The 12,050-nt window shown below is 37.9% G+C and overlaps 1 protein-coding gene across 2 annotated transcripts in view; it reads right to left on the bottom strand.

Moving 5' to 3' along the window:
- LOC147273613 (pleckstrin homology (PH) domain-containing protein) overlaps positions 1-12,050 on the bottom strand; it is a 51,265-nt gene that overhangs the window by 10,598 nt on the left and 28,617 nt on the right. For both annotated transcript variants that reach the window (XM_086256363.1, XM_086256364.1), the window contains 12 exons: positions 11,705-11,868; positions 10,692-10,854; positions 10,282-10,551; positions 9,915-10,109; positions 9,181-9,223; positions 6,114-6,238; positions 5,459-5,959; positions 2,207-2,974; positions 2,026-2,099; positions 1,571-1,919; positions 1,395-1,493; positions 866-1,021 (listed from right to left, as the gene is read on the bottom strand). In XM_086256363.1, coding sequence (XP_086112489.1) covers positions 866-1,021; positions 1,395-1,493; positions 1,571-1,919; positions 2,026-2,099; positions 2,207-2,974; positions 5,459-5,959; positions 6,114-6,238; positions 9,181-9,223; positions 9,915-10,109; positions 10,282-10,551; positions 10,692-10,854; positions 11,705-11,868 — 2,907 coding nt within the window. The remainder of the gene's footprint in view (positions 1-865; positions 1,022-1,394; positions 1,494-1,570; positions 1,920-2,025; positions 2,100-2,206; positions 2,975-5,458; positions 5,960-6,113; positions 6,239-9,180; positions 9,224-9,914; positions 10,110-10,281; positions 10,552-10,691; positions 10,855-11,704; positions 11,869-12,050) is intronic.

Here is a 12,050-nt window from a genome sequence, read left to right as displayed (position 1 = left end):
TTAACATTAAATTAAGTTACACCAGAAACCCATTCGAGACCAGACTCGAATCTGGACTTGCCTTCTCTTAATTTAACACATGGGTTAAAATAAGGACATTCAGAATCTGCTGTTAGAGTTTCTAAATTTTTGCAGACAATGTCGGAGGAGTCCAGAGATTTTCATAGATAAATGCTTACGGGTTTAAAAGGAGTCTCAAGTCTAGAGGTCATTAATGCTTGGATATCTGCTGTCTTCTTGAATATCCAAGAAGTCATTAAAACTGATAATAAAGTTATGTATTCTAGAAAGTTAAGGGAGTCTAAGAGTCATGGTTTTACATCTATATAAGTCATGTAAGTCTGTCATTAAGTGGGGATGAACAGTACTCCGAAAATTACTTAGTTCTTGTGAGTGATTCACAATTCCAAGGTGTGAGGCCTTGTTCTTAACTGGGAGTGATTCATAGTTACTATCAGAGGGTTCCAGCAATCTAATTTTCATCCAAGTTTCCTTTAATTAATATCCTTCCCTTACTGTTCTACATTGGCTTGTTTCCTTTCCTGCCAGTAGAAAAGTGTTGTATTTATGATGTGGACTACTTGTCCACAGTTATTGTATCATTTTTATAAAGAACAATAAAATTTCTTTCCTTTTTAAAAAAATAGTGAGTTGGTCGTTATTAGTTTCCATTTGCTATTAGGTTGTACTCCATTCTAACACTTTTAGAGTTATGATTGATGTACCTCATTTGTTACCTATTCTAAACAATGGGCATAATATTTTGAAGTTATGCCTAAAGGTTTGCCACCTCTACAACTAAAGATACAAAGGATGAGTAATAGAAATGTGTATGTAGTAATACAAGAACAGACACTCCACTAACCTGAAGTTTATTAGGTCCATCTGATTCACGGTATACAAAACAGATTCTTGAATCAGATGCATGAAGGACCTTTGGTTCATCCTCACTACCTAACTTGATATATATGTCCTGACCAAGCCTGTTTGTAAAAGTCATAAATGGTCGGACAGATATTACCTGAAAAGTGGAAAAAGAGTCAATAACTAACTAGCGTCTTGACACATGCATTAATAGGCCATTTTAAATAAAATTTAAAATTAAATTGATAAATAAAATAATTAAAGTAGTTAAATTAAGGAAACAAAAGTCAGTTTTATAAAGAGATAAGAGTTTGTTACCACAAAGAGCTGGTTACTACAGCAGTTTCTCTTTTTTCTTAACTTTTGTTTTAACATTTTACCCTCTCAAATAAAATTGTGTTCTTTTTACAATTTTCTTTTTAAAAAACAGGCATTTTCAGATTTTCAAAAGATACGCTAAAGCCAAAAAATTCGGGCTTTATAATAGTATAGATATTAGGATTTACAAAATCTCTCATGTTTATATGTACCTTTGTGGGAACAGATTGATATAAGCATGGTTTCGCTGTAATAAAAAGCTGCATGCAATTGCCTTCACCATCATAAGCATGGAGATCCAATGACCCATCCTAAAAATAAGGAAAGAGAAAATCTTAACATTACTTTGTTACCAATAGAATGGCATTTTATAAATATTGACATCTACCAAGTCACCAAGGGGAGAAAGATCTTTAACAGGTCCAAACTGCTCCTTGCCAGATTGATCAATCGACACTGCGAGGCCCAACAATTTAAAGTTCAAAGCTGAAGCAATTGTATGACCTTCAAATATTTCCTCTTCAGTTATTTCCTCCAGGATAACGTCACTGTTCTTTTTAGACTGAAAGGGACCACCAACCTTTCGTGTATGTTTCTTTCCTTTTACATCTAGAAGCCTAAAAGTGAGAGGGGGGCACCTGGCAATTGAAAACCAATAAGGAGCATAGAGTCTAATGATCTTAGCTTGAAGTGGTCTTTCTCTGTCAGAATTCTGTTCAAGAATGATTTGAATAATCCTGCAGAAACAATAACTATGGAGATCAGACTAAAAAGAAATGTACTTCTACATATGTACAAACGAGCTAATAGATTCAATATAATTTATGCATTATATATTTTGACCTTCCAGATATCGAACTTCTCAAACTTATGGCTTTTGCTGGAACTTCATGAGGATGGGATAAAAGAACAGCTTCCTGTACAAGAAATAAATGAAAGAATCATATTTGACAAACATTATATGCCAAAAAAGATAGCAGCATAGTTGTAAAAGAACAAGGACAGATTGGCATTAAAGGCTTACATGTATGGGCAGCCATCCTCTTTGTGGAAGCAGTGAGAAGAACAAAGGGTTTCTTATGTCAGCATTATAAACATTCACAGTCTTTCCTGGAAAAAATACTCCTCTGGAGCAGTCAACAAAATTACCACTTGCTTGCATCTCAAGAACAGAAAATTCAGCTGCAAGGGGAAGAAAATTGGAGATAGATAGCGGGGACTTGATGACAAGATTCCAATCCTGGATGGGATCAGAACGGATGTCTTTTGCAATTTCTGTTGCTTGCACACTCATACAAAACCACAATTTTCGGGAACCACTGGACGAAGTACCACTAGTCTGGGTGCAATACAACAGTTCATCTGTCTCGGTCAGAGACGACACACTTATCTCGGAAGATGATTTTGGCTTAACAGAATCCTCAGGTTGTTCAGACCCATCCACCACTGAACTCCAAGAATATTCATCAGGATAGCTGAGGTTGGAGGGCCTTAAACGCAAGACATACATTCCAGGTTGTGTTAACCCAGACAGAGGAAGGGGTATGCTATCTCCAGGTTTCAAAGTTCCTACATATATATCCTGATCTATAATATTTTGTTTCCTATTCCGGATCCATCTCCTTTGCCTCGCATAGTTTACAAACCTTAGGGGATCAGATGACTCGGGCCATTTTAAACTTTCAACATCTGGAGCATAAGCCCAACCGTCATCAGTGTCAACAGATGTCATATCCAAATGCCAATCATCAACCCATTCCCAGCCTGGTGGCAACTCAACTGCACGAATTGCCTGCATTATTGATAGTAATCAGAAACAAGCTAAGAGATCCAGAATTAATATTCAAACTTGCCTAATAAAGCCAAGGATCATAAAGGAGTTAACAGTTCCTTCAATAATATATATAATTTTTTTATTTTTTGAGAAACGAAAGTTTTATTGCCATGCACAAGCAGTTGGGTTAGCTTTTTGGTAGGAAAGAATCATCTATATATTACATAGCAGTGGAAAAGAGATCCACTTCAATACATACAACAACAATACAGATTGAAAAAAAATCCAGACAGTACAAGCCAACCAGAATATTACAAGCATGACCAGCCAAAACAAAAGGCTTAACACCTAGGAAAATTAACACACTGCAGCCTTCCAATTAATCAAAATACCCAAAAATGAAAAGTCCCTAAATTCTGAAGAAATCAATACCCACAGTGAATACCAAAATTTTATTATGTCCCATAATTCATCCTGCCCATCCCAAACCAAGTGAATTGCACATGTATTCGTAAAGAAATACCCCCCTCTCTTTCAACCAAGATTTTGGGATAGGTTGGTCCATTCTGGATTTGACAGGTTTCTGTTTTCTCCATCGTGGGAAAAGGGTTACTCTAGTGTTAGTCAAGAGGCCATGGTATGAATAGTGTCACACCACAGCCCAAGTGTTTCTGATTCCATCCCCATAAGTGGTTGCAACACAGGAGGTTGTTCAGGGATACATTCAAGCAGTGATGGGAGGAAATTTTAGTAAAGGGACAGCAAGGTTTTAAGTTTATTAATAATTTGAGGGGTGAAACAGAAGCTGGAAGTCTGAAACAAAGAAGTGTTTGCTGATGTTGGGGTGGTTAAGAGTGCCATCTCAAATAGAAAAAAGCGAATTGATTAGTTGGAAAGGCAGAGGAATATTAGCAAGAAATTAGTTATGTGACTTGAGGAGCAATTTTGAAGGTTTGATTCTCAAAGAGGAAATTCTTGGGGGTTTTGATTGCATAGAGAAAAGTCTTTCGGGATGAAAATGATTGTTTTTCAGGATTGTTGAAAAGTGGTAAAAGACCTAATCTTGCATGAATTTTTTAATAGGGGAATTTTGAATCTTCTACAAATAAAACATATATTTGCTTAATTCCCAAAAGCTCTAGTCATTGAAAATTTAGAACTATTGATCCTCAATTACTATGTCTATATAAGTTCTTTGTAAATGTCCTGTCCTCGGGATCAAGAGAGAGTTTGCTTGGGGTCTCTCAGTCCCAAGGTACTCTCGTTAAGGTAAGACAAATTCCAGAATTTGCAAATGAAGTGATCAAAGAATATCAAGGACAAATAAGAGAGGAGTGGTAATTAAGTTATATCTCAAAAAAAAAGAAAAAAAAAGACATATTACCGTTTTAGTTGGGAGTTCTTAGATCATGTTTTAATTTTCGGAAGAGGTGAGGCTCATGAATTCATGGATGTTTGGACTCGGTAAATTTTTCAGCAATAATTCATACAAGGCCAAGAGGGAGATTTGGAGTTTTCAGGGTGATTAGACAAGGAGGTTTTCTTTACCCGTTTCCTTTCACATTAGTAGTTTTTGTCTTGAGTAGGTTGGTTATAAGACCTTGAGAGAGTAACTTGATAATCTTAGGTTTCTTCCACACAAGTTCTACACCTACAATTTGCAAATGACAATGTTTTCTCACTGCAAAGGAGATATTTGGTAACTTGGTACAAATTGACTTTTCGATTTTTCATAGTCAAATGGCTACGGGTATAAAGAAAAGGAGGTGAGACCTTCTTTAGGAGGGTTGTGATGAGGGAGGAAGACCCACCTAATAAGTTGAGATACTGTGTGAGATCAAAAGATAGAAGAGGGTTACCTACTGGAACTTTATTCAAATCCAAAAGGAATAGAAATTGTCGGATAAATGGTCGTGGAGCTTTCCTCAAGAACATGACTCCTTGGGGTATTCTATCATTAGGGGCAAGCTTGGAATGAATTCTAACGGGTTGAGACTCTCAAGTTGTGGAAGGAGGCTCCTTTTGTTACCCATGGAGATCTATCTCTCAGGATTGGGAAGAAATTATGTATGGAAATTCTTCTTTCCGATCTTTATTTTCTCAGTATATTCAGTCTTTCCTGAGTTGACCCTTTGCGGGAAGAAGACCCTATGCTTCCTTATCTCCACATTTGTGTGTTTGGTGCAAAGATGCAGGGGAGACAGTTGACCATATATTTCTGCACTGCCCCTCCATTTCGCACATTTCAAGTAGGTTGCTGCATGTGTTTAGAGTGGAGTGGGTTTGACCAAGAAACTGTCACTCTTTGTTGACCAAGGACTCTTTGCAAGGCACTTTACACTTTGGAGATGTGCAATTCTGGCTTCTACTTGGAATGTTTGGATGGAAATGGAAAGAAGAATCCATATGACGAAAGGCAGAATAGAAGAAACGACTGTGACTAAATCACACTACATGACCATTACCAACACATGCCACAAACAACTTATACTAATATCATACCTGATGGGATCCTCCACTTTCAAAGATATCATAGCTGGGTTGAACCATGTAGCCAATCCAGCCAGTGCTTGGGCTGTACTCTTCAGTTTCAAGGAACTCATCTGTCTGAACTTTGTTACTACGAGTTCGTAAAGCCTCAGGAGTGCTTGCATTGCTTGTTGACCTCATATCTTCCATGGAAACTTTCGATACAAGGCACAAATCAAGTGCAAAATCTGTACTGTTACGCACCGAAGCAAGAGACCTAATATTCACATATCTATTGCCATCCTTCACACGTACTTCACTGGCAACAACATCATTGCCTAACCGCCAACAAGCAGCCGGTGCAGCATAGTTCAGCCTCACAGTAGTCCAAGGCCCTTCTCTGCTTGGACTGATCTGAATAAATCCAGATTTTCTGTTACTGCCATCAGATTGATCACTTATCACAGCTTCGGATCTTGGTGACAAGAGCACAGCACATCTAATTCGCCCACATGGCTTTTTATGGTTATTACCCTGAAGCACATTTGACATAAGCATTATTAAGGTTGAAAAATAAACTTGTTAGTGAATGCTTGATACCTTAAAGGAAGCAGGACTATGTGGTCGGCCATATAAACGACATCCAACAAGAAAAAAAGATACGCTCAAATATAATAGAGAACTTTACCATGGAATCTCCTGAGGACAATTCAACCCAGGTCAATTTGTTCGCTTCATCATCTGGATTTGAACTATCATGGATGTTCCCTGCAATCTGCTTTAAAGGGGCAGAAAAGAATCCAAGAGGGACGCCTGTAAAATAAACATCAAAAGTGAAATGCATGTAGCCAAAACGAGAGAGTTTGATATACAGAGGAAAAATAACGGATATTTTTCTTAAGTATTTAATATTTATAGTTTTTTTTTATTCATATGAACACAGAAGTGCAACAAAACTGAAACTTACAGAAGAAAACTAAGCAAGCTGCACATCAAATATAGTAAAGACTAGTATAAACAGAATCTCTAAGTTAGAGAACGCGCCGAACGCGCCGAACGCGCCGAACGTGCCCAAAGTTTTCTTGCTTCTTCGCTGAATTCGTTAGTTAAAGGCTTCTCACAGTGGCAGGAACTTCTCCGATGTTCGTTTTTTCTGCTCTCCGGCCATTGGAGAGCAGCGGTGAGCCCGATCATGTTGGTTCTAAGAGGGTCCACACCTCTGAGGTGGTGGTTCTGGCTGGTGATGTGGTTGTCGATGTTGATGGGAAGGCAGTGGTTGATCCGCCAACTCAATCGGAGATCTCTTCTTCTCCGATGAGTTTCCAAGACAAGTTGATGAGTTCTGATTCTTTTGCGAAATCGGAGCTCAGTGGCTTGGCTCAGAGTAAGTTTGCAATTGAGGATGGTGATTTTGTGGTCACTGAAGGTGCGAGAGGGCCTCGGATCGTGTTCTCTGAGCGAGTCAAGGAACACTTGTACCTACCATGGAGGACTTCGATCATTGTCAAGCTGCTTGGTAAGAATCATGCCTATCACTTCTGTCTTGTGCGTCTGAAATTGAAGTATGTTGAAAGGTCTGTTTCAAATGATCGACCTGGATAATGGTTACTATATTGTTCGGTTTACTCTTGAGGAGGATATACGCACTGTGTTGAGTGGAGGATCTTGGGTGATTATGGGGCAGTATCTGGTTATGCAGAGGTGGAGGACTAAGTTCAAGCCTAATGAGGATAAGATCCTTCGTACTACTGTGTGGGTGAGAGTGTTTAGTCTCCATGTGGAGTGGTTTAATGTTGAGGCTGTGACTAGGATTGGGGATCTGATTGGTACTACTTACAAAGTGGAGATGCATACTATGGCTCAATCTCGAGCCAAATATGCAAGGGTGTGTGTTGAGGTTGATCTACCTAAGCCTCTGAAATCTTGTATTGAGATAGAGGATGATTGCTATAGCTTGGCATATGAGGGTCTTCACTCGATTTGCTTTAGGTATGGTTGTTTTGGGCACAATAGGAAGCAGTGTCCTATTGCATGCTAGAGCTAATCCTGATATGGATATTGTTGAAATTTTGGGGCAGGTTTCTCTGGGTGATGAGTCTAAGGAAACAGAGGCTGATGTGAGCTTGGAGCAGGTTCCTCCTCCTGCTACGGTGTTTGGAGAGATTCCTCCAACTTCTAAGGCTGGCCCTTGGAAAGTTGTGAGCTATGCGAGAAAAGGGAATAAGAATGGGAGGGCTAGTGGTTCCCTTAATGCTCGAGCTCAAGAGAGCAATGGGGTTATGAGTTCTCAAAAGCGTGATGCTATTGCTGGAAAAAGCTCTGTGCAAGATTGTGGGGCTAGTAATAAGAAAGCCCAAGACCTTAATACAAGTCTGGTGAGGCCTCTTCCAAGAATTCCCAAGGAGGGGAGCATCAATCTTCGAAGGTTGCAAGACACTGTGAAGGGTAGGGGTGGGAAGCCCTATGGGAAAAAAGTTGTTGCTGAAAACAAGGTTGGTGAGTCTATGGTGGATAAAGGGGCTTATGGTATGAGGAATGGAGCTGATAGGAAGGCTTTGGATGACATTTCTAATAGCAAAGTTGTTACTGGTGGAGCTTCTTCTGCTTCTGAGACTCCTACAAATAGGTCAAAGATGGAGAATAATTCGAAGAGTAAGCCTACCAAGCAGAAAGCTATCACTGCTAGATCAAATGGTCTGCAGGTTAGGACACTGGATTTTTTGGAGGAGAATCTTGGAGGTTTTTCTTTCAATATGAAAGGCATTGAGAGTGGAAATCCCCCAAAGTTGAAGGCTCCAGTGCATTTTAGTCATGAATCTCCAGATGGTTTATCTTTAAAGGATATGGAAGCTGATGCTGATAGTTCTGGTGATTCTCATGTGGTTAGCCAGGTGGCTGGTTCTGAGCCTAAGAGCAGGAAATTTTCTGCCGCTGATGCTTTTGCCTTTAAGCAGGCTATTCTGGATGTTCAGGTTGGGAGTGGTGGTCCTGCCTGGTAAGGGCAGTGATTTCTGATTGTTGAAGCTTGGCTTCTTCCTTGTCCTATCAGTTATCCATGATAGTGACTTTGAATTTTAGGGGTGCTGGGAAATTAAGTAAATGCAAAAAGACAGACTTCTGAGGTTAGAGTTTATCTATTAAAACAATCTATCCATCCAGCTGCACTGTATAACCAACAAAGCAAAGCATATCTAGCTTGCACATGGTATTGGCTACAGATGACAATTCCATTAGCATACCTGATGCAATGACTAAATGTACAATGATCAATTGATGATGCTAACTGCAGTAGTTTTCCCACCATGGTAAGTCGATTAGTGATACCAAACACAGAGGGGGGGAAGTAGAAAACAAGGACAATATAATAAACAATTTAAATGTTAGAGTTAGCATAACATAATTCAATACTCATGCTAAATATAGAATTATCTTCATAGATACTAGAAACATTACACACACCCGATGCATGTGAAATACAACAGAGGTTCCAGTAGTCAGTGACATTACGTACGAAGAGAGAATACGAAGTATGTGGGCAATGTAATTACCAATACTATCCTTAATTTTAAATTAACTACTAAATATGTAGAGTAATAAGGGTACAATTGACATTTTTTATATGAGAATTAACAAAGATAGTTCTCTTTACAATATAGATATTGTGTGCAGCTGCAATAATAATTTCAAGAGTTTATTGCCTATTTTGTATCGACTTGAAAAATAAAAAATAAAATATGGAAAAAATAAAAAGGTACCTTTCCCAATGTCCGTCACAATTAATTCAACCGAGTAGTAATCCTGCACAAATTTTAATAGAATAGCTTGACATGGTCACTAAGTGGGACCAGAGAAAATGACAGTAAAATGTTATCACTAAGAAAAAGACTGCTTTATGTACCAACGGTCTCCAAACAAAAAATCTCTAATATAAATAAAAGGAATAAATATTGTGAAATAACCAGACAGAGAAAAGTGTACTCATCAATTTTTGGAAAGATAGATAAAAGAAAACACAAGCACAAGACTCATCTTATGAAAAACAAATCAGATATAACATGCTAAATTCAGATGGTACAAATTAGTAGGCACTATATTTTCATTACTTTAACAACAATCCGCATTGGTATCTATCATGTGACAGCCTAGAAGATTGTCATGACTTGTCTAAGAAACACAAAGAAAAAGGCATTTGTTATTTAAAATTACATTTTAAGCAAAAAATTGCTTCACAAAACTTCTTTGCAAAAGTGACGAAGAGGATGAAGCCTTGTACTTAACAAGTATAAAAATCAAATACAAAAAAAAAAAAAAAAAAAAAAAAAAAAAAAAAAAAAAAAACCAGAAACTGTTGAGTTTGATGGTCATTTCTTAATCAAATTAAATTTTGGGCAATTAGAGATGTGAAAATCAATGTGCAAGGATCTCACCCAAGCAAAACAGAGCAGTTATCTAACTGGGAAAAGAATGTTCAGAAAAATAGTCTACGTACTGGAGCATCAACTTTAAAGAAAAATATTTCATTCCAAATGACCAACTCAAGCTCCGAAGACAAGGGGTCTGAGCTGCTTCCGCAGGTGCGTGCACTTTGTTGGTGGATCAGTGATTCACCTGGGAGACTTTGGTCAGGACTGAGACGGATTGCTAAGGTATACTGGGGAGATGTTAACCCTCTAACCCGTGGGAACTGCATTGCAAGTAGATTTAAGTGGTCAAGCAAGACATGGGAAACCATCTTTGTGCAACACACACATGTAAACAATTGCCAAAAATTCAGACATTCTTCACATCATAGAAAAGAAATAGAAGATTTTCAGGAATTATAAGCAATTGGCTCCAGATGATGAATGAGGGCATACCTGCCCATCCGCAATGATAAAAGTCACCATTTTTCTAACTTCACGGAAGAGTTTTCCCTTCAAATGAGAGTCCAACATATTCTTAGAAACAGGAACTTTTAAAGGCCTCATATCCCCAGATGGCATCTTAATTATGTTTGTGAGTCCCCTTAACTCAGTAGCTCGAATAAAGATATCCTGACCAAGTTTGTTTTGTGGGATTATATAGTAGTTTCTCCTATGATGGATGTCAATAACAGATACTCCACCATCTGTTGGAGAGAATGCTTCCTATTCAATCTCATGTGAAAAGAGAAAAAGAAAAAGAAAAGACAAGAAAAGGTAGAAATGTAAGCAAAAACCAATTAATGAAGAATGGAAAATAAATAAATGTCCAAGATATTATTGATGGAACGAGAAAAAAAAAATACTTTTTTTTTATGATATTCATGCACGCTAATAAGACTGTTCCAACTTGCATAAGCTTGAATAATCATATTTGCATTAGACAGAGTAACGTTCATGTTCAGCTCCCTAGTAGAGGTAAGACGTAACTGAGAGGCTGCACCTGGAGCATTGAGATCATATTGGTACCTGTATGTATCTATAAATTAGGTAATGAACTAAATATGATTTAAATGTAAAAATTTGAATCAAACACAATCACATTTACATTTACAATCACATGTACGCACGTCAACCCCCCCCCCCCCCCCCCTCCCCGAGAAGATCTCTCTCTCTCTCTCTCTCTCTCTCTCTCTCTATATATATATATATATATATAAGAGGATCTTGGGAAATGCTAGTTTGTTTGGAGCTGCTGGTATCAGCTGGGTTATTCCATGGTCAGTTTCTTTGTTTTTTTTTTTTTTTTTGAACAACATCTCACGTTCGGGAGGAGGGGTAGGAAGGCAAATGTGCTGTAGTCTTGTAGAATGTTGGCAGTGTTGTGGGTGATTTGGTTGGAGAGAAATAGAAGAAATAGAAGAATTTGAAGAATTTAAGGGGGATGACCTGGAGTCCTCTTGCGATAAAGTTAGGTTTTGGGCATCCTTATGGTCTTCAGTTTCACCATTATTTAGAGAGTTGCCAGTATCGGTCATTTTTTTTAATTGGAGAGCTGCAGTTGGATAGGGTTATTTTGGGTTTTGCCGGAGTTGTAGTTTCTGCTAGAGTTGCTATATGTGTTTTTTTTTAATCTTTAATGTGAGTAACGTTTGTAGGGTGAATTGTTCTTTTGTAAATGAAGGTGGATATCTTGTCCACTATCTCTATCTTTTGTACTCTGATGTTGTTTTAATAATTTTGTTTCTTATTTAAACCAAAAAAGGATCTTGGGAACTGGTCAAACTCTTAGATACAAAGTACTGTTCCAAATATGCATCCATAAGTTTCCAGATAATTTGTTAAATTTAGACACAGTAAAACAGTAACAATACATTACCTTAAGAATCCGTCAACTGGCTCAACAAAAGGCTCCCAAATTTCATACTTATCATTATATGATCTAGCAGCCAAAGAGAAGTTCACAGTGGAATTCATGTAGTCGGTTCTTCCATGCAAACTGAACCCAATTCCACTTAAGGACACATTAAACAGTGGAACCATCTGGCATATTCCACAAGACAAAATCATTAGTGAAACAGCTAAACTAAATGGCCAACTAGTGTAACAGTAGGTTTTTGAGCTTCAAATAATTATAACCACTTGCTAAAAGACAACAAAAAGTGTTTATCTGTTTTTTCTTAAAAGAAAGAACACAAAATATTTAACTTACGCACACAAATTAT

The sequence above is a fragment of the Dryas octopetala genome, chromosome 9 (assembly GCF_963921425.1).
Source record: "Dryas octopetala chromosome 9, drDryOcto1.1, whole genome shotgun sequence".
NCBI classification, from domain to species: domain Eukaryota; kingdom Viridiplantae; phylum Streptophyta; class Magnoliopsida; order Rosales; family Rosaceae; genus Dryas; species Dryas octopetala.
Note: the sequence above shows the minus strand (reverse complement) of the source record. Positions and strands in the feature narration are given on the sequence as shown.